Genomic DNA, 22,738 nt, shown 5'->3' with positions numbered 1-22,738 from the left:
AATATATCAGTGCAGCTGTTTAGACTTTTCAGTTGTAATTTCTAAGACAGAGATAAGATTTGCACAGCCATTGGCCAAATAAAGGCAAGAATTTCTGAACAACGAATGATGGCTGAAAGCTCACTCTGATCTTCAGCTGCTGGGAAATCTGCAGTGCTACTGAGCATGTACAGTACTTTCCACAGGGTGCATAAGTACTGAGAATGATGCATTTCATAGCCAGAGGACAGTTTAATGTAAACTGCATCATCAATGAAATACAAATTTCAATTATGTTACATACACACAATATTGTTGGAATATATGTTGTACTTATTGTGCATTTGTAGGGCTGATTACAGGACTGATATTAGATAACTACATGAATTTAAATTAGTTCTTTATAGGGAAAAGCTCTTTTAAAAATAATTAATGTACATTATAAGCATCAGGCAGTTCAAATCGTTATTTTACGCATTTCACAGATAAGATATAGTTACCCAGGATACTAACAACAAAATACATATTTTATGCATATCAAAATAATCAAAACACTCATTTTCATCAAGGATTTCATTTTGTTTCCAATAAATGTTTAAGAAGATTGTTTCAGAATGAAATTTTAAAAAGTGTCTCTAGAAGGTCATGTTGCGGCTGTACAGCACATTGGTTAGGCCACGGTTGGAATATTGCGTGCAATTCTGGTCTCCTTCCTATCGGAAGAATGTTTGGGTGACCTTATAGAGGTTTACAAAGCTATGAGGGGCATGGATAGGGTAAATAGGCAAAGTATTTTTCCTGGGGTCAGGTAGTCCAGAACTAGAGAGCATAGGTTTAGGGTGAGAGGGGAAAGATATAAAAGAGACCTAAGAGGCAACTTTTTCACGTAGAGGGTGGTACGTGTATGGAATGAGCTGCCAGAGAAAGTGGTGGAAGCTGGTAAATTGCAACATTTAAGACGCATTTGGATGGGTATATGAATAGGAGGGGTTTGGAGGGATATGGGCCGGGTGCTAGCAGGTGGGACTAGATTGTGTTGGGATATCTGGTCAGCATGGACAGGTTGGACCGAAGGATCTGTTTCCATGTTTATGACTCTAAGTGAATACATCTGTAAAAGCCCAAGATAGAACAGGTTAGTTTCCTTGACAAATTTCCCCTTGTACAGTAAGGGGTTAATACCCTAAATCTTAATGTAAATTTTGGGTCCCAAATTGTCTCTTCTTGACCAGCTAAATTTACTTTAATTGTTTGGTTGATGGTCCTTTAACTGGTATGAGTAGCAAATCCAGTCCATCATTTGGCGCATATAGCACTTTACACAGCCACTTGCCAAGAGGACGCTAGTTGATGTTTGCCATACTAGGATCAATGGGTATTGCCAGTGTTGCAGGAGAAAGTGACGACTACCGATGCTGGAGATCAGAGTCAAAACGTGTGGCACTGGAAAAGCACAGCCAGTCAGGCAGCGTCCAAGGAGTAGGAGGGTTGATGTTTCCGGCATAAGTCCTTCGTCTGGAATGTGGGAGTCACCCACCCCCACATTCCTGATGAAGGGCTTATGCCCAAAACGTTGACTGTCCTGTTCCCCAGATACTGCCTGACCTGCTGTGCTTTTCAAGCACCACACTTTTTGATACTGCCAGTGTTTCAGCAGGCTCAGAAGGAAATAACCTGCATGCCTTCAGACCCAAGTAAGTCTGGGATCTCACCAGAGAAAGGTTTGTGGGTCCTAATACTAGGAGTCGGGCATGTTGAATGTTGGTGCGCAAAACTGTAGAGAGGTGAGAGTCGGGGAATGGAGAGGGTGCTCAGATTGGCACTGACCAACAACTTGCAGAGCTAAATCTGCCAAACCACACTTTTTGTTCATGCCCCTCCTGACATAGAGTCATAGAGATGTACAGCATGGAAACAGGCCCTTTGGTCCAACCCGTCCATGCATCCCAATCCAATCTAGTCCCACCTGTCAGCACCCAGCCCATATCCCTTCAAACCCTTCCTATGCATTAGATCAGTCCACATGAGGCCTTAAACAGGGCATTATCTTCCATTTAAGAACATCAATTTCACCACAGGTCTGTATAAAATTCAACAACTCCCCTGTTGCCTGTAAAGTCATGTAATGATAGGCAGGCTAATTATAAAATTTCCTAATTTAAGGGGTCACCACCTCTGTTGGCAACAATGGCAGCTTGAGTCCACTAGTTCTTTCACTGGAGTATGGTTCCATGAGCAATGGGCAGCCCTGCAGTACATTCTCCAAGCACAATATTTTCACATGCATATTTTTTTAAGTTTGGAAGGCAATACAGCTGTGCCTGAATAATTTCTTGTCTGACATTTTTACTCACATATTCCAGGAAAATTTTAGCTTGGCGATAAGATGTGAGAATATAATTTATTTTATGTCTTTTTTTTAACTCAGGAGAGATGAAGTTTCTTGCTGTTTCTGACTGCAGACCTCTGAGAGCAAACAATGCAGCAACAGTAATTTGTTTTTATGAAGCCCATCTAATATAGCAAATATGACTTTCTCCTCTGTTTTTGGTTGCACTTCAGTCCCATGCTCCAGATTGCAGAGGGGGGAGGGTAGGTCAGAAGACCTCCTTCTGGGTCTGCTCCTGGGCCTGGCCAAACTGGCCATAACCAGGTACAGGCAGCAGGCCGACTGTCAGACCCTCTTCCGTAGGTATTTCAGAGCCCGGGTGTTCTTGGAGAAGGAGCACACAGTGTCCTCCAACACCCTCAAGATTTACAGGGAAAGGTGGGCACCACAGGGAGTGGAGTGTATTATTTCCCCCTCCAACTCTATTTTGATTTAATCCCTGCCCTCCCCTTCACCTTTTTGATCACCCAGCATTGCCCTTTGCATGTCACTGGCCACTTGGGTGTTTTCTTTCTTCCTGGTTGTGGAAATTGAATAAAGATTGATGCACCTGTTGTCTTTCACCGTGTCTCACACCTGCACACACACAACATGGGTACTGGGGAAAAATAAGCTCGACCGCAGTTAGGCGGTCGTGTGGGTTTTTTTGAAAAAAAAGAAAAAGATATATAGTAAATATGACAAGTTGCTTTGCAAAAATGAATAATGGACTGGGGAGAAATGGATGCCAATCAATATTAGGAAAAATTACCAAAGGTGATTAAAAACATAGCACGAGAGAGATTGTAAGGAGGATTTGATGGTAGAAATAGTAGTGGCATGATGAAAGGTTTTAGGATGCCACACTCAAACAAATAGAGGCTCTCCATGGCTGGTTGTTCCCTGGTTGTTAAGATTCAGAGACAAGGTCCTGGAATCTGCCACAAGAACAGCTCGACATGCACTTTGCACACTGCAATCTATTATTAAAGCAGATGACCTGAGATTATGACAGTTCTATAGACATTGTCCCAAGTTCATGTATGCTTATCTATTCTAAACATTCATGACTCCCACAATGTGAGTTAAAGCCCGTACTATCATGAAAATTAGTTCTGTTTGAACTTAGCACTATGTTCAAGTGACTCTAATGAGTTTGATTTTCTCTTAGGTATGAGGCACAGTCTCCTTTTGCTTACCAACAAAGCAGTTGTGAGTTTCTCTGGTTGGATGGAGCATTTTAGGACAAAAATATGGATCTTTGAAAATGGGGAGCAGCAAAATGTTTTATATTTTTCTTCTGCAAAGAAAATGATGTGAATACTGAGATAGTTGATTTGGTAAAATATTAGGCTATCGCCTATCTTTTCACTATTCAAATGCTACTGAAGCTATTGTGTGTAATGCTATAATTTGGAACATTTATAATGTACCAATGTTTCAGTAATTATCAATGTTTAAAATTAATTTGAGTATGGAACGTGGAGACATTCTCTTAACTATCAGTATATGACAATGTATCAATCAGCCAAACACTGTGAGGCAGATTAGTACAGTCAGATCTGCAGATGGAATTTGTTGGCAGATCCAAAATTGCTAAATGATTCTGCACATAATGTTATTTTAAACTTTAATAAAATTCTTTTTTATGCAATCTTGGATTATGAAGAAGTTTCAAACAGGATGAGAATTGTAAAGTTGAATGGCAGCCATTTTCCATATTAGCGGAAAGAATCATTGGATGTTCATCATCAATTGACCCTAAAGAAGGGAAGAATTAGGCATTGGGTATAATTTTTAAAAAGCTCAGAGAACAAAATGTGATGTATGAAAGAGATATATTGCTCTTTATGTGATGTCATTTAAGAATCACAATAGGAAATTTGGTAAACTAACTGATTAAATTACTTACAGTGTGGAAACAGGCCCTTTGGCCCAACAAGTCCACACCGACCCTCCAAAGAGCAACCCACCCAGACCCATTCCCCTACACCTAACACTATGGGCAATTTAGCATGGCCAATCCACCAAACCTGCGCATCTTTGGACTGTGGGAGAAAACCCACGAAGACATGGGGAGAATGTGCAAACTCCACACAGACAGTTACCGAGGCGGGAATTGAACCCAGGGTCTCTGGGCACTCTGAGGTACAGTGCTAATCATTGTGCCACTGTGCCGCCCAATAGTAGGTGAGCTAGTCCATGTTTTAGAGCAAAAGTTTACTTTAACTCTTGTCTTATTGGATAAGTATGATGCTAAATGCACAGCACCGAATGATTATCTGCTTCGCTACATGGAAGAATGGTTATTCACAGGCGATTTATTTTTTGGTGCTATTAGAAATACCAACCCCATTATGCTTTTTTGGTCTGTGCACTGTCAGCACAGTTGACAAATGAGAATAGGGAGAAGAAAAACTGGTATCTAATCAACGTAAATTTGAGGAGTGGTATTGTATGAGTAATCTTTATTGGAACATGAAACTGATGTAGGACAGAAGAATTTATGGAAAAGTAGATCATTTTCTGAGAATAAAATTACTTCAATATAAATATCTGACTTTAGCCACAAGATTTTGTCATTGGTAACATTGTCTAATCAAATTAGTCAGTTCGCCAAAAATTCATCAAGGAAATAGAAAAGGCCTTGGAGGGAATTTTAAAACCCCAGAATGAGCAGGAGAGGTTCAATGGGCAATGTATTTATTTCAGTTTTAATGGAATCCTTGTCACCAATGGTTGATCTTTATTTAAATATTTTTAAAAGACTATGTCCTTCAAAGTTAATCAAGATTTAGATTTATAGTTTGCATATTTCAGCTTCCCAGGGCTCGGTAAAATTGAATGCTGGAAAAATGTGAGGAAGGCCAAATTCAACAGGTAAGTGCCATTATAGCAGTACTTGCAGATCCCTTATCACCACCCCCATGCTGGTGCACTCCTCTCTGCAATTGGACCTACCCTGTATTTGGACCCTCTTGCCCTTGAATGGATGAGCACAACAAGCACCCACGTGTGATTGGATCATCTTCTCTCATCATCAGACCCAACCTCACCACCCATGATTCAAATCCCATCTCCCAAAGTCCAATGTAGCCACCCTTCCCCCTCCCTCCCTCAAATCTATCAATGGCCTACAACCTCCTCCCCAACATCACCTCTACCCTGCTCCCACAGAACCCTTGTCCTTTCTCTCTCATTTTTGCCCTCATTCTTATGTTAGCAATGGTAGAGATGTGTTTAAAATTAATTTTTCAGCTTTATAAAGGCAATACAAGAATCTAATTGAAAGATAAGTTTGTTAATCTGAGGAACAGTGAATTGGATCAATGAACAAATACTACAGCCATGCAACAAAGTACATTTGTACTAAAAACTGAAAAATAGATTAGACAGAATTGAGCTCTTACAGGTCAGAACCAAAGATAAGTTGTTGAAATTCAAATAATTAGATTTTTCTGTAGATGGCACTAAGGTCACGATGTCAAATTCCTTGTTCCCCTTTAAGCAATGCAATCTGGTTTGAAATGGCATCATTACTGATTGTTGTTGGAAAGAATTGTAAATTCTGAATTTGCTTGGATCCCCAATCTGCTAGTAAAGAAAACATCCTAAATTTTCTACTTTTGAGAAACTTATGACACAAGTTACAAAACTCATTAATATTTTAGTCAATTCATTGTATCTTCATGTTTCTGGCAACTGAACTTGATCAATGGAAGTTCCACTTTTACCAATATATAAGATTTAACCTTATCTTAAGATTTGTTCAACTTATGAATATATTCAAAGTAAGCTGTAAAATTTTACAGACATTGTAGATGTTGACATATCAATTTGTGACATAATAATTTGTTGTTCAATTAAAGCAAATCCTGCTAGCAGGCTATAATGTAATTGAATCTACTGGGCGAAGGAGTCAATCTGTAACCCGAGCAGAAAGATAGGTTCTTAGAATCACTTCAAAATCATTTGTGGTGAACATTGGGAGGAATCTTCATCTCACAGCCAAAATAGAAATGAAATGTAAGGTGCATCTGTTGGACCTGTCTGATGACATGGTCAAGAGGCACAAAGCAAATTGGGGGTTGGAGATCAGTTGAGTTTGCCATTACTACTCATGTTTGTTATTGGCAGATGCCCCACAAAGAGCAGGTAATTTGGTAGCCCTGTCACATTTAAACCCAAACGTGAATCTCTGAAAAAGAGAAGCAAGGAACATAACACTCAAAACTTATGTTACTTAGAGAAAAATTAAATGATTTGATTAGGATCGTTAAGGAACAACTGTAACTCACTCCTTATTGTCAGTTTAACCATGTGCCATTGTCACCCAAAACTCATGCCTTCCCACCCACAACTTCTATTATTTTACTTCAATTACAGGTGCACACCAATTAGCCTGTGGTATTAATAGCAAACTCTGAACCTGATAAGGACCTCACAATTACTTCTCCACATATTTGCCAACATCCATACACAAGCAGCATTATTCTACATTGACACTGATTTGATTTTTATTCAGTGGCAGTATTATCTGAATTCAGATATTTCTTTATCTGGTCGTAGAATTATAGAGATGTACAGCATGGAAACAGACCCTTCGGTCCAACCTGTCCATGCCAACCAGATAGCCCAACCCAATCTAGTCCCACCTGCCAGCACCCGGCCCATATCCTTCCAAACCCTTCCTATTCATATACTCATCCAAATGCCTCTTAAATGTTGTAATTGTACCAGCCTCCACCACTTCTTCTGGCAGCTCATTCCATACACGTACCACCCTCTGTGTGAAAACGTTCCCCCTTAGATGTCTTTTGTATCTTTCCCCTCTCACCCTAAACCTATGCCCTCTAGTTCTGGACTCACCCACTCCAGGGAAAAGACTTTGTCTATTTACCCTATCCATGCCCCTCATAATTTTGTAAACCTCTATAAGGTCACCCCTCAGCCTCTGATGCTCCAGGGAATACAGTCCCAGCCTGTTCAGCCTCTCCCTATAATTCAAACCCTCCAACCCTGGCAACATCTTTGTAAATCTTTTCTGAACCCTTTCAAGTTTCACAACATCTTTCCGATAGGAAGGAAACCAGAATTTCATGCAATATTCCAACAGTGGCCTAACCGATGTCCTGTACAGCCGCAACATGACTTCCCTACTCCTGTACTCAATACTCTGACCAACAAAGGAAAGCATACCAAATGCCTTCTTCACTATCCTATTTACCTGCGACTCCACTTTCAAGGAGCTACGAACCTGCACTCCCAGGTCCCTTTGTTCAGCAACACTCCCCAGGACCTTACCATTAAGTGTATAAGTCCAGCTAAGATTTGCTTTCCCAAAATGCAGCATCTCGCATTTATCTGAATTGAACTCCATTTGCCACTTCTCAGCCCATTGGCCCATCTGGTCATGCTCTTTTTGTACTCTGAGATAACCCTCTTCGCTGTCCACTACACCTCCAATTTTGGTGTCATCTGCAAACTTACTAACTGTACCTCTTATGCTCGCATCCAAATCATTTATGTAAATGGCAAAAAGTAGAGGACCCAGCACTAACCTTGTGGCACTCCACTGGTCACAGGCCTCCAGCATGAAAAGCAACCCTCCACCACCACCCTCTGTCTTCTACCTTTGAGCCAGTTCTGTATCCAAATGGCTAGTTCTCCCTGTATTCCGTGCGATCTAACCTTGCTAATTGGTCTCCCATGGGGAACCTTGTCAAACGCCTTACTGAAGTCCATATAGGTCACATCTACCACTCTGCCCTGATCAATCCTCTTTGTCACTTCCTCAAAAAACTCAATCAACTTTGTGAGACATGATTTCCCATGTACAAAGCCACATTGACTATCCCTAATCAGTCCTTGCCTTTCCAAATACATGTACATACAGTCCCTCAGGATCCCCTCCAACAACTTGCCCATCACCAACGTCAGGCTCACTGGTCTATTGTTCTCTGGCTTGTCATTACCACCCTTCTTAAACAGTGGCACCACGTTAGCCAACCTCCAGTCTTCCAGCACCTCACCTGTGACTATCAATGATACAAATATCTCAGCAAGAGGCCCAGCAATCACTTCTCTAGCTTCCCACATAGTTCTAGAATACACCTGATCAGTTCCTGGGGATTTATCCACTTTTATGCGTTTCAAGACATCCAGCACTTCCTCCTCTGTAATTTGGACATTTTGCATGATGTCACTATTTATTTCCCTACAGCCTATATCTTCCATATCCTTTTCCACAGTAAATACTGATTTTGAGGTATTAATATTAAACAATAAAGAATCTTAAGTTGATTTAAATGCTTGTAAAGAATAAATTGTATTTTAAACAGTTTGGATTAATTATTTTAAGTTACTCATCTTTTTCTATGATATTAATTAAAGGAGGAAAATGGTCTGGAATGACTTGATACTATTTACTGTTCTTGAACAATATGTTAAGAGCCAATATTTTATAAGAAATTAAGTATGCTTTGAAATACAGTTAGCTGACAGAATATAATATATTCTGCATTCAATTGTATTTATCAGACTTGTTCAGTTTTGAATGATTTGATTTACTCTGTTGTACAAGGCAATGGTGTGGTAGGAGTTAATGTTTATGTTACATCTGGTCCACCTATTCTACCAATGCCTTACACAATCCATGGGTGGAGATGAGGAGCTTTTACATGGAGCAGATATTTCTATACCAGCTCCATAAGGTCCTCATAACCACGTCTGACTAGAATACTGTTGTACTAATTGCTCTAGTTACTGAAGAACAGAGCTTCTTCTGTAGTTATTCTGTGCTGATGTATCCTTTACCTCTAATCATTAGATAGGCCCAAAACAATGAAGGATTGCTGTCAGAGTACTAGCTCAAATAAGCCTAATGCACTCTCACAAACTGGTAGTGGTGGCATATATCACAAAGTCCCAAGAGTCCCACAATAATGTTAAAGAGAGTTCCAGGATTTAGGTCAGGGACAGTGAAAGAACAGTGATATATTTCCAATTCAGAATGGTGAGTGACTTAGAGTAGAACTTGAAGGTGATGATGTATCTGCTACTTTGTCCTTCCCATTGAAAGTGGCCATGTGTTTGGAAAGTGCTGTTTAAGGAGCCTTGGTGAATTTCTGCACTGCATCTTATAGCAACTGAAATTGTTTGTTGATGGTGGAGGGAACGGAAGTTTGTGGATGTGGTATCACTCAAGCAAGCTGCTTTGACCTGGATGGTGTCAAGCTTCTTGAGTATGTTTGAGCTGCACCCATCCAGCAAATCAGGAGTATACCAAAACACTCCTTACTTGTGCCTTGTAGATAGTAGATTTTGAGAAGTCAGGAAGTGAATTAGTTTTGCAGTATTCCTGCTCTTATAGCCAATGTGCTTATATGGCTAGTCCAGTTCACCATCTGGCCAATTGATGAAGCAGCTGAAGATGGCTGGGTTTAAGACACTACCCTGAGGAGCTTTTGCAGAGATGACCTGGAGCTGAGATGACTGACCTCCAACAATTTCAATCATCTTGCTTTGCGCCAGGTAAAACTCCAATTATGACAGAGATCTTCCCCAGCCCCATTGACTCTAGTATTACTAGGGCTCTTTGATGGCATAAACAGTCAAATGTCACCATTGGAATTCAGCTCTTTTATTCATGTTTTAATTGAAGCTGTACTGAATTTCACATCCTTGGCAACATTGTGTCTCACAAAGCAGATCTTTGCTGATTCAATTACTCTTTGTTTTATGTAGAATTTAGAGCACACAAACTGACTATTTTGCTCGACAGATCTATACCCCACATAAATGCCCTTCCATCCTTAACATTGTTTGCACTGATGTAGATAGTAATTGTGGAAGGGGAAAGAATACATTTTATTACTCATTTAATGGAAATTTACCAGAAGGAGCACGTGTGCAATGATCAGATGAAGAGATTATTTTGACTGTAATGCTTATCAAGTTAAAATAGCCCTATTTCTGGCAGGAGATGCTGCCTATCTTGCTGAATATTTCCAGTATTTTCTTTTCTGTTTCTGTTAAAATAGTTTCCTGGTACCATCTTGGTTTATTTATGCATAATGGTTGATGTACCTAAGATCTGCTTGACATCTGTAAGGTCACAAAATATAGGAACAGAAATAGACAATTCAGCCCATTGAGTCTGCTCCACCATTCAATGAGATCATAGCTGATCTGGTAATCCTCAACTCCATTTTACTGCCTTTCCCCCATAACTCTTATTCACCTATCCGATTAAAAATCTGTTTATCTCAGCGTTGAATGTGCTTAACGTGCCAGCCTCAATTGACAAACCTTTGCTGTAAAGAATTCCACAGCCTGACTACTCTCGGAGGGAAACATTTCCTCCTCATTTCTGTTTTACTTTTCGACTACACTGAGATAATGCCTTGTTGCTTGCATGCTCTCACAAGGGATCTACCCTGTCATACCCCTTAATAATCTTCTATGTTTCCATAAGGTCTTTCATTCTTTTAAACTCCAATATGTAGAAGACAAATCTATTCAACCATTACTCCGTAACCAGGATCAAACTCCTGTACCTCCTGTGGACTGTTTCCAATGCCAGTATATCTTCCCTCAGATAAAGGGATTAAAACTGTTCACAATATTCAATGTGTGGTCTTACTGACAACATACTCTGAAGCTCTATCATTAACTGTATGCTGAAGAGTGCTGTCAAACAAAGAGGCCTAGGGGTGAAAGTGCATAGTTCCTCAAAAGTGAAGTTGCAGGTAGATAGGGAAGAAAGGTTTGGCATATTTGCCTTCATTGATCAGAGCATTGAATATAGGAGTTGGGATGTCATGTTGCGGACATTGGTGAGACCGCTTTCAGAATACTGCATGCAATTTTTGTTGTCCTTCTACAGGAAAGATGTTGTTAAACTTGAGGGGGTGCAGAAAAGATTGACAAGAATGTTACCAGGATTGGAAGTTTTGAGCAATAGGGAGTGGCTGTATAGGCTAAGGTTTTTTTTTCCTGGAGTATCGGAGGCTGAGGGGTGACCTTATAGAGGTTTATAAAATCGTGAAGTGCATGGATAGGGTGAATAGTCAAGGTCTTTTTCCTAGGGTGGGGGAGTCCAAAACTAGAGGGCGTGGGTTGAAGGTGAGAGGGCGAAAGGATAACATTTTCACACAGAGGGTGGTGCATGTATGGAATGATCTGCCACAAGAAAGGGTGGAGGATGGTAGAATTACAACATTTAAAAGGCATCTGGAAGGGGATATAATAGGAAGGGTTTAGAGGGATATGGGCCAAAAGCTGGCAAATGAGACTAGATTAGGTTAGAATACGAAGTTGGCATGGTCAAGTTGAACCGAAGGGTAAGTTTCCGTACTGTACATCGCCATGAATCTATGACTCTTTATTTTATCCAACACTCTGCAGCATTGACTCAGTTATATCAGTGAAATTACTCAAATGTTTAACATCATTTAATTATTAAGAAAATGAAGCTTTCACCTGGATGGTGTTCTTGATTTGCTGAGTGCTTTACTAATGGCCATAGTGGGTGCTGAGCGCCTCCTTTCCACTGCTGGTTTCATCCTCTGTGGGAGAAAAGCATAATAATTATGATAATAATTCTAAGGTGAAATGTGGTCCACAACATAAAGAGCCTGTACTATCCTTCCTGTTGCTAATTCAATTGTATCCTAAGTCAAGTAATTTCCAAGAAATTGAAAAAGCTGCACTACGTAAGTTTTAAGAAGAAATTTGAAGAATAATTGTATGAATTATGTGGTTTATACATTCCCTTCAATCTATTAGCTATCTGATAACAGTTTGTCAACCTGAAATGTTAATTCCATTTGTTCATCCTCAGATGCTGTCTGATTTGCTGACTGCTTCCAATATTTCTGGATTCTTTCCTTTGTTTGTCACATCTGGGCATCCCTGGCTGAGCCAGCAGCTATTGTCATTTTCAGTTGCCCTTGTAAATCTAGTGGAGAGCTGACTTCATTGAATTGCTGCAGTCCATGTCATGTGGGTACACCTAGAGAAGTGAGGGATGGAATTGAAGGATTTTTATCCAGCAATAGTAAAGGCACACTAATGACATTAGGCGAAAGTCAGTACTACAGATGCTGGAGATCAGAGTCAAGAGTGTGGTGCTGGAAAAGCACAGTCAGTCGGGAAATGGCTTTCACATGGAGGGTGCCCAAACTCAGCAGATTCATTTGAATTCAGTGCTGAGCTCAAAAATACTTTATTTTTTTTATTGAAGTGAGGGCCTTTTCATGCAATATCTGTTACAATTTTTTTTAAGCAGTAGAAATGCTCTTAAACAACGAATGAAGTTTGTTGAACTGTCAGGCTGTCAAGTTCTTTAAGTCCACTGCCCTTTACATTTGAACAAAAGCAACCTGTAAGTCCCTGTGAGCTGAATAACAAATCTGTGCTCTGAAACGAAAATAGAAATTGCTGGAGAAATTCAGCCGATCTAGCAGAATCTGTGGAGAGAAAGCACAGTTAATGTTTTGGGTCCAATGGTCCTCCTTCAGAAATAAATCTGCGGTGACAGTTTCAATTGATGCTTGTCTGCTTAACACTAACTGCTATTATTAAAGCACTACCACTGTTTGACAACTTCCACAACCCCCTATTAACACAGTGAGGGGCAGGGAGTGGGGGGGGGGGGGGGAGGGGTGGTCACATAAATCCACTGTTTGATTGAATTATCCAATACCTGATGAAATAATTTGTTCTTTTTGGTGTTGAGTAATGAATACAAGTGTTTGTTTCTGTAACAAGATTAGTACTTGAGGAGATTTAAGTATACTAAAAGGATCTTTTATGAATGAGAGGTTGTTGTATACAGTGGAGTCTGTAATAGATACTCATAATTTTAGTTTATTTCATCTTATTGTGACTTCTGAGGTCAACCCAGGCAAATACTGAGCTATTAGGTAGGTTGGCATTGAGAGGATAAGGGAAAAATGCGATGCACTATACAAACCATAAGTGGAATGGGGATCACTTGAATTGACACAAAGTTGGAATCCTCAGGATGCACAAGAAGGATGGGTGGGCTCCATTATCTTCAATGTTATTTTCTCCAGAGGAATAAGGTGTAGTGGCACCCCAGGCTGAGGATGTCCTGACTGACATCGAATGATGAAAACTGCTGGAGAGAGACCTGCCATATTAGAGGGTGGGTGGCCATCCTCTCACCGTGGCCATCAGGTTAACAGCTGTGATAAACTGGTTGCTTCCAAGTAGCCTGTATGTGCATGAAATGTCAGCAATGCCACCTATGTGCCCTGAGAAGTGTTAGCTTGTATTTGACGTCTTAATATGTGCACAGTAAAGGACAACGTGGAAATGCCAACACTTGACTTGGTATATAGCTGGCGTTCAAAGATAATGTCAGCTCTGGGCATTCTGAGATATCCAGCACTGGGAAGAATTACTGCGTATGGCACTTGGAAGAATAGGATTGGTGGGTGCCATAATGGTTAGTCCATGGGTAATAAGGTGAATTTGTAAGGATAGCATGAGAAAATTTTTAAGACCACACAAAGAGAAACCAAAATTGCAAATTTAGGCAATTTGTGGTAAAATTCAGCACCTGACCTGAATTGGAATGGTTGGTTGGGCGATCTGAAGTTGGCAGGAAATGAGTGTTGTCTCACAAGTAGTTAGCCAGGCCCCCACTAAATGTTCTGAGCTGCAGCCAGTAAAGTGACGCCAACCAGAGTGTCCAGCAACTGCTCGGGTCCCAGTTCTCAAGAGTTGCTGGTTCAATCTAAGGACAGGTAAAATTTAGCTTCCAGTCTGCATTCTCAATGTAATTTTTAAACAATCCCATGACATTATTTGAGGAAGGCCAAAATGTTCACTCCAAAACCTTTTTGTTCAAACTGAATCTAAAAAGCAGACATTCTGGCTTGCAGGGCCTTGCTGTGCTCAAGTTGACTGTTGTGTTTCCTATTAAATGTTGTCATTGCTCATTGTCAGTTTAGGTCTTGTGGATGTCTCAATGTTGTGGAAGATACATGCAAGTTCAATTTCTTTCTTTCCATTCTTAGTCAATTTTTGTAATGCATTTTTGTCTATATCTTTAATATAAACAGAATACAAGCAGGGAATCATTGAATCCAAGATTTATCTAAAGGACTGCTGATGTATATCCTTCATGTACACATTGGTTAAGTAGAGTAGATTTTATTGTAAATTATCTGTCTTACTCTACTTCAAAGCTACAAACATCTATGTCTACTTTAAAATTAATAAATGATATACAATGTCTGAATGGTACCCAGAGACACTGAATTTTTGCATCTCAATTGATTTTCCCACATCCAACAGCAGTATAAAACAGGAAATTGTAATTTTCCAACAGAGGATAATGCCATCCCCCCTCCCCCCCACCCCCCCCACCGCCCACATCCCCACCCCCCACCCCACCCCCAACAAGTCTGGATGATATTTTGACAGCATATACAGTCTGATACATGCTTTGCTTGCTCTCACTGAGAAGACTATGCACAACTATGTCGGCATGGCTACCCAATGGTTAGACTTGTTAGTTAAAGCCGTCTATTAGATTAATTTAGATTCTAATGTCTTAATAGAGGCATTTCTCTTTTGAGATGAAAGTGAGTAGTCCTACTTCCGTTGCAATCCCTTACATGCTTTTTTGCTCTCTAATAAAATAAAGGATGAAGATACTTCATGAACCACTGACCTGTGAAACCACAGATAAGTGTAGAAAAAAGATTACAGAAAAATATTCATTAATACCATTTAACAATTTCCAGTGTTTGCTGAATCAGACACAGTTTGTTGCTTTTAGTAATGTTTATCATATGACTACCGTAAATGTTACCTTCACAATGTCGCAAATAATTAGGACAGATTGGCTGTAATCTATGAACTGTTTGTTGCTGGGAGTTACAAACTGAAAGCTGCAAGATTGACATCATTAGTCTGCTAGTTGTGCCATAAATCAATTTATATTTTGTACTTTTTTTTAACCTCCTCAACATGTTTGGTTACTGAGTGTTCTTTGCAAAAATGTCAGAACAGTTACTCTTCATGGCTGATCGTTTTGCTTCTGGCAAATAAAATTAATCTTAGGAAGGTTTCCAGTAAACTGCATGCATTGAGTAATTATGAATGTATTGTAACTGTTATTCTAGTTAGTAAAAACCTCTTCTACCTGTTCTGAAGCTGTAAGTTTACTTTTGCTCTTCTGATAGTAAGAAGAAAGGACTTGGTGATGATCCTATGACAACATTGATACACTTTTCTACGAGGAAAGCTGACTTTGTTTGTATCATTGTTCAAACAGCTGCAACTTTCAGCAGAGATATCTGGATAATATTCACGATGAAACTCCTGCTTGATCTTATCTTTTCATTATGTTGACAATTGCACTGCCTCGCATCAGCTGAAATTACAAACTTAGAAGTCTGGTGATGGAATCTGGAACATTCTGAATTGTATGCCAAAATGCATTGGTAATAAAGTCATAGGAAATTCATTTGTGAAATGTTTATCAATATATTTGATAAAGGAAAAACACCTGAAACATCTAGGAGAGAAGTGATCGCTAGTTAGTTTCGAGAGCACTTTTACATTTACTCGAGAGTCAAGGAAGGCTCTGGAAGTAATAAGAAAGATGAATCAAAAGGTTCATCTTCATAATGACTTAACGTCGTCAAAATGTTTTGTGAATGAATCACTTGGTGTAGAGTCCATTGAAATGCAAAAGTAAACCTATAGGGATGCAAAACTCTTAGGAAAATTTGTTCCTTAGAGTCCAACCAGAATCCTTCAGTCATGTGATAAAAATTTTACTTTAATACGTTATTTTGCTGAAAAGCCTTTGGTAGTGAATTTGAAATCCATTGTAAATACATCAGTGGAAGTCAATAAACAGTCTTCTCGTGAATAATTGATGAGTCTTTCCCCTATTCAGCTCACTGGTCCCCAGATGTCCATTTGCATGCCAAACACAACAGGATGAAGCAATTCACTCAGGGTGAACTTCTCCAGGTTATAACTGACATATTGTAATAATTTAACAAGGCATAAAAAATAGGAACATGAGTAGGTCACTTAGCCCTACAACACTGCGTTCAATGATATTATTGTCGTTCTGTGACTTATTCCATTTACAAACCAAGTTCCATATCACAAATACTTAGGATTAACAAAAATCTCAGATTTAAAATCAACAACTGACCAAGCATCATCTACTATTTTTAAAAGAGAGTTTCAGTTTCTGCCATCTTTTACATGAACTCATGTTTCTTAACTTCATTTCTGAAAGGCCCAACTCTAATTTTTATACTATGTCGCTAGTCCTAGAATTCTCAACCAGCGAGAATAGTTTCTGTCTATCTCCCCAATCAGTTCACCTTAATATTTTGAAACCTTACATCAAAATTGCTTCTTACCCTTCTACTTTCTAGGGATTATAACCCTAGTTTGCAATCTCTCCAACAATTATTATGAGCAGCTTAGGGGGGAGAATCACCTCAACTCCCTTTAAACCACTCTCAATCATCACAACAAATATTTTAATTCCCTTTGTAGCATGTAGGCATTATACTTAAATAAAAGTATAGTTGTCTACAAAATAATAGAACCAATTACCAATGTTTCCTCAAGTGAAAGAGAGAGGAATTCACATGAATAAACACCAAAAGAACTGCGAATGCTGGAAATCAGAAACAAAAACTGAATTGCTCAAAAAGCTCAGCAGCTCTGGCAGCATCTGTGGAGAAAAATCAGAGTTAACTTTTCAGGTCCAGTGACCCAGAGATTATCGAGTCACCCTGAGAAAAATAAATGCTAACATCACACACTTCACACACAGACACACACAGATACACACACACAGATACACACACACAAGTGATCAGTTTATAAGTAAGAATGTCTGGAACAGGCAAGGGTGATTAAGGCTATGGGGGACCCAGATATACAAATGTTTGACTTATGAATGTTCGTACTTATGAACACAATCTACAGAGGTATAATTTTAAAGACTCAATATCCGAACATTTCTGTATGTATGAATGGCACCTTTACATTGTCCTGTATTATGTTCAGGTTTGCATACAAATCAACACCCATTTACAACCTGGGGACTGTATGTTTACAAGTCCTCAGAGTCTGTGAGATATTACAGATAAAGGCTGAGGCTTAATCGTTGACTCAGATTCCAAACAGTCCAAGGAGCTGAATGGTGTAGTGCGCTTCATGTGAATGTCAGGAATAATGCTTTTCATTCTTTTTATAATTTACTGATTTTGGAATTCCTTTTCTGTTTAGTTATGATTTATGGCTGTTCTATGAATTAAATATTTAATTAAATCACCTCAGAAATCTGCACAAAGAAGCGTGATACCTGAAATGTTACATTGAAAATATAGCACCTAGGAATGACTAAGATCCAAATAGAACTCTTTTTTGATGGTGGTTACAGTAATTTGATAGAAAGAAATACTGTCCCATTTAATCTACAAATGTTTTACTTAAAATGTAGAGCTAATTCCCCATTAGAGTCGAAATCTTGTTAAACAAGCTGAGTCAAATTTAATCAGTTGTCAGGAACATTGTAGAATGGAATGTACTTGTGATTATCAGAATGCAATTTGGAAACATTCAGCATTTTATGATTCTATATCTGTAACAAAGTGTGGCATCTGAAATGTCTTCATATGACATTTGAAATACAGTGACTTCACTGAAGAAATACTGTTGTTAATGTATTCCTCCTAGATCTCACACGTTGCTCACAGTGCATCAGAGGTTTATAGGAATTGGAGAGCATTGCCAAATGACATTTAGAAATTAATTAATAAATTAATTATACCAGGGCACTGGCAATGTGGATGTATTTATTGTTACCATGCAGTAACCATCTTGCCAACAAAGGACAGTGCCTCTTCTGTAAAGTGTCTGTGGTGGTGTAGCTTCTACCACTGATCATTAGACAGGGCCTAGACAAAACATAGGCAAAGGAAGATTGCTGGCAGTAAACTATCTTTGTGGATGCATTACTTTTAAAGATAAAGCATGGCCTCAAAATTCAACACTATATCTGAAACTAATTGGTACAATTCAGTGGATCCCATTGTGGATAATGAAATAGTCTTCTCAATACTAAAGACAGCACAAATAATTTTGAAGGCATCTTAATGATAATTACTTCAATTTAACAACAGAAGAAGTTCTTATATGGGCAAGATGTAACAGAAAAGTTCAGCTTCCGGGGATGCGGTAGACAATTTCATTTATCGCCTGCACAGATACATGGAAACATTGTGAATAAAGAGATTTGAAATCAGAATGTATAAGAAACAGAATTGTTGTTGGGATTTTTGATTAAACTTGATCAAATTTACTACAGTCAAAGGAAGAATTAACTTTGAGAGATAAACCTATTCACAGCATGGAAGCAAAAATTAGAAAAACTCATAGAAAGACCCTGAGAGGAAAGGTACCTACATTACGTCAAGACAGCAACAGGGTCTATTCACTTTGGAGGGTACAAACAGTGAAAGGAGCCATGTAACTAGCCTGTGCAATTAACAGCCAATTACCCAAAGCTAAAAACCAGTGTCAGTGCTGCTGGATATCAAGGCCCCACAGACACATGCTCAAACTGGATGAGCTATCTCCAGTGGAGAAAGTACCTAAGGCACTTCTGTGGGATCTTGCTGACTAGATGAGCCAAAAGGCATGGAATGTATCAATGTCAATGGTTATCCTGTTTATTTGAAGCTTGACGTAGGACTGCGTGTTTCTAACCTATCAGACCAGTTACAAGTGGCTGAAGAGGCAGAAAGTACATCCTACAGACATCTATGGTGCAGGTGAAATAACCGTCAAATGCATAGGAATGCAACAAGTTATATTTGAATACTACGTGCATAAGAGAATGGAAATGCGTAGATTGTTCACACACATAAATTTTCAGTCTTGAGCTTATCTCTCAACCCCAATGTCATCAGAGGAGTTGCTTCAGGAACAAGCTGTGATTAATAAACAGTCAAGGGACAACTGGTAAAAGTTTTAATTTGGTTTCCAAGACTCAAGAAAAACTCAATCAGTAGAAAGAATCCAATGAGTTTCCTTGTTTTGGTATAAAAGAGCTATTAACATGAATAATGTAGAGGAAATCACAGACTTGACAGGACTGGTGGAAATTTTCAATCCTCTTAACAGAACCCCCACCAATGGCAGTGACAGAGAGCACACTGAGTCTGAATAATCTTTCAGTAAGACATCTGAAAGATGAAGAAGTTTGCCAGTCAAGCAAACACAGCAAGGCCAAGTGAAGATGACCAGTCTGTTCCACAACTCCAGGGAAATAAGCTGCATATGACTCCATGGAAAACAGATCAACTGATTCAGAAGACAGTCAAAAACAGGAAACTGCCTGATGTAAGCATCCAGGATGCTGCTAATAAAAAGGGTAGTCAGTTCAGTCCTCCTCAACCAGACACTTGGAGTATCCACCTGAAACCGTAATAACTTAGGGATTCTCACCTGAAATCTGGTCATAACATAACCATTAAAAGGCTTTTGGGAAAAGTACGGAGATATGGAGATTGTGCTTTGTTGGCAAGGTGCCAGGAGGATTGTTATCCGTATGGCATTCCAATAAACCTATTGCAATGTGTCTGTTGTGGCTCAGTGAGTAACAACTTTGTCTCTGAACCACAAGGATTCTGAGTTTAAGTCCCACTTCAGGGCTTGGACATTAAATTCAAGTCTGCCATTCCAGTTCATTAATGAGGGAGAATATACAGTTGGCGATGTTGGACAGCATTCAATGTCCCCACATATCAAATTTGGAGATCGTAAATCCTGGGGAAGGCCTCATCCTTGCCAGATAAATGCCTCTGACGTGCTCTTACTTTTGGCTGGCTTTCTTTAATGGAGTCATTTAGCCAACAGGCAAGGCCACTATCGTGAACTTTAGATTTCAGTGGTAATCATCAAATCAGAGGTGCCAGCTCGGTAGATATAAAAGATTCCATTATACTATTTTGAAGACGAATAGGGTAGGGAGTGATCCCCAGGTGCTCTGGATAATATTTATCCCTCAACCAACACCACAAAAAATAGATGATTTGCATTACATTGCTATTTCTGGAAACTAGCTTCAGTGATCAACTTTACAATAGTGATTACATTTCAAAAGTACTTCATTTGCACTAAAGGCAGTTTGATATTTCCAGTGGTCATGAAAAGTGCTATATAAATGCAGACCTTTCTTTATTCCTCCAGTGGACAGCAATATGATACGCCAGGCATTGCATGCGCTTGCTGTGGGGTCAGTGAAGTTGTCAAGGAAAGAAAGCATATTTTAAAGCATCAGGTAAAGCCAGGTCACTCGACAGCACCATGCATCCAATGTGTCAGCTTAGAATGTATGCCTGTAGATCGATTCACAAATACTGCTTGCCCATGTCAAACCTCCATACATCCTTACAGCTCTTTCAAAATATCTCAAGAACACCATACTTCACAGCGCACAGATTCATGCTGCAAATCACAATTGAAAACTTGTTATATTAACTTTCAAAATGTTATTCTTTCATAGTATGTGGGTGTCACTGGCTAGACTAGCAATTATTGCCCATCCTTAAAGGCCCAGGAAAGGTAGTGGTGAGCCATCATCTTGAATGATTGTAGCCAATGTGATATAGGTACATATACTTTTGAGACAAGACTTTTGGGACAAATGTTACTTGACATTTATCTGTCTAAGCCTAAGGCTTCAGACATCAAAACACTGTAATACAACCCAATACAGTCCCTTACAGGCATCTTAATGGATATAGCTGGGCACATGTGCACACTTCCTTATGTCACTTTGAGAGTGCATCGTTGATTGCAAACAAAGGGCACACATTACAAGAAAACAAACTAAAGTGAAGGAAGGCATAGTAATCAGAATCCCTCTGCTTTCTTGAAGAAGATAGCCATTAATATTTCTGCATGTAAGAGCAGAGAGCCTGTAGATGAAGGTGAATCTCAAACCTCCACGAATCCCTCAACCTTCATGAACACAAAATGATTCTTCCCAAAAAATCAATATAAAAAAGCTTGAAACGTTTCTCAGTGGAGATATTAACCTTTTCTAAATGTTGCTTATATTGGCCTGGCACCTTTCAGCGTCATTTTCAACATCTTGAAAATGTTAATGCCGTACTGGGAAAACTAGTCAATGAAAGAACTGGATGGAAGCAAGTTGTGCTATATCATTACCACCACTCAGCCAGCTCACCCCCTCAAAGGCACCTTGTTGCTATTTTCTACCACCAGCTTTGTGTTCTTAATTAAAACTATTTTTCATAAGTTTCAAAACCCTATATTGTGATTATGCCAGATGTAGGAACAGTTTTGAATGGATTGATGTAAGCACCAATGTGCAGAATAAATAAACACTTAAATTATCCCAATATATTTTTTCACATTTAACAAATAATTTCCATAATTTCTTCCAGAATCACAGCATTTGTAATCAAATCCTGCAATGCTCAAGCAGAACCCCATCTTCTGTCAGTAGATATATGGAGTCCCCAGTTAAAACTATTTTCTACTTTTTCCTGTTTCTCTGAATTTTAACTGCTGAGTCTGGGAGAGGAGTATTAGCAATTAGTTATTTCTGCTGGCACATAGCACTGGCTGTTTCAAAACTCAACCTTCTCCATCTGGTCTACATTAACCTCAGCCATTAGTTGCTGTGCCTCATAAGTATCTGATCAGTGTTACAATTTTTCAGACTTGCTATACAAAAATCTCTCTGCCAGCTAGAAACCTCTGATTTATCTATTACAATCTGAAATGTCTTCATTTTAATACAAATAGTTACTCAGAGCATAGTCAAACAAGCCAGCTTGAAATAAATGTGTGCCAACCAGATTAATTACAATAGCAATCTTTGTTTCCATATGATTTGCAAGTTCATGTTTAAGAATTTGTAAAGGCATAAAGCAGCTCACCACCACTTCACAAGGGCAACTAGAGATGGGCAATAAATGCTGGCCCAGTCAGGGACACTAACATCCTGTGAGTGAACAATTTTTTAAATAGGTTGTCCACTCAGACAGCAATTGTACAAGCAATTTTGGTGTAAAAACAACAAAAAAATTGTCATAAGTGGTTATTTGCTCAGAGTGATGGCTTTGACTTCATGGATGTTCCATAAGTTAGAATAAGGTTGATGTTTTCAGTGCCAGATATTAATTCATGACTGAAAGCTTTGGACCAGGTACATAGGAACATTAGAAACAGGAGTAGGTTATTCAGCCCTTCAAGCCTGTTTCACTATTCAATAAAATCATGGCTGACTTGTGATCTAACTTCATATACTTGCCTTTGGCTCATATTCTTTAATAC

The 22,738-nt window shown here is 39.1% G+C and overlaps 1 protein-coding gene across 3 annotated transcripts in view; it reads right to left on the bottom strand.

The window, feature by feature from the left end:
• Positions 1 to 22,738, bottom strand: part of arhgap20b (Rho GTPase activating protein 20b) — a 109,090-nt gene that overhangs the window by 62,328 nt on the left and 24,024 nt on the right. For 2 of the 3 annotated variants that reach the window (XM_072595260.1, XM_072595259.1), the window contains exon 2: positions 11,831 to 11,916. In XM_072595260.1, the coding sequence (XP_072451361.1) occupies positions 11,831 to 11,913 (83 nt within the window). In that variant the 5' untranslated portion in view covers positions 11,914 to 11,916. Of the gene's footprint in view, positions 1 to 11,830; positions 11,917 to 13,942; positions 14,003 to 22,738 lie in introns of those variants that run through there. The other variant, XM_072595261.1, reaches the window with a different exon arrangement.

Source organism: Chiloscyllium punctatum, chromosome 25 (assembly GCF_047496795.1).
Source record: "Chiloscyllium punctatum isolate Juve2018m chromosome 25, sChiPun1.3, whole genome shotgun sequence".
NCBI classification, from domain to species: domain Eukaryota; kingdom Metazoa; phylum Chordata; class Chondrichthyes; order Orectolobiformes; family Hemiscylliidae; genus Chiloscyllium; species Chiloscyllium punctatum.
This window is presented reverse-complemented; position numbering and strand designations above follow the sequence as displayed.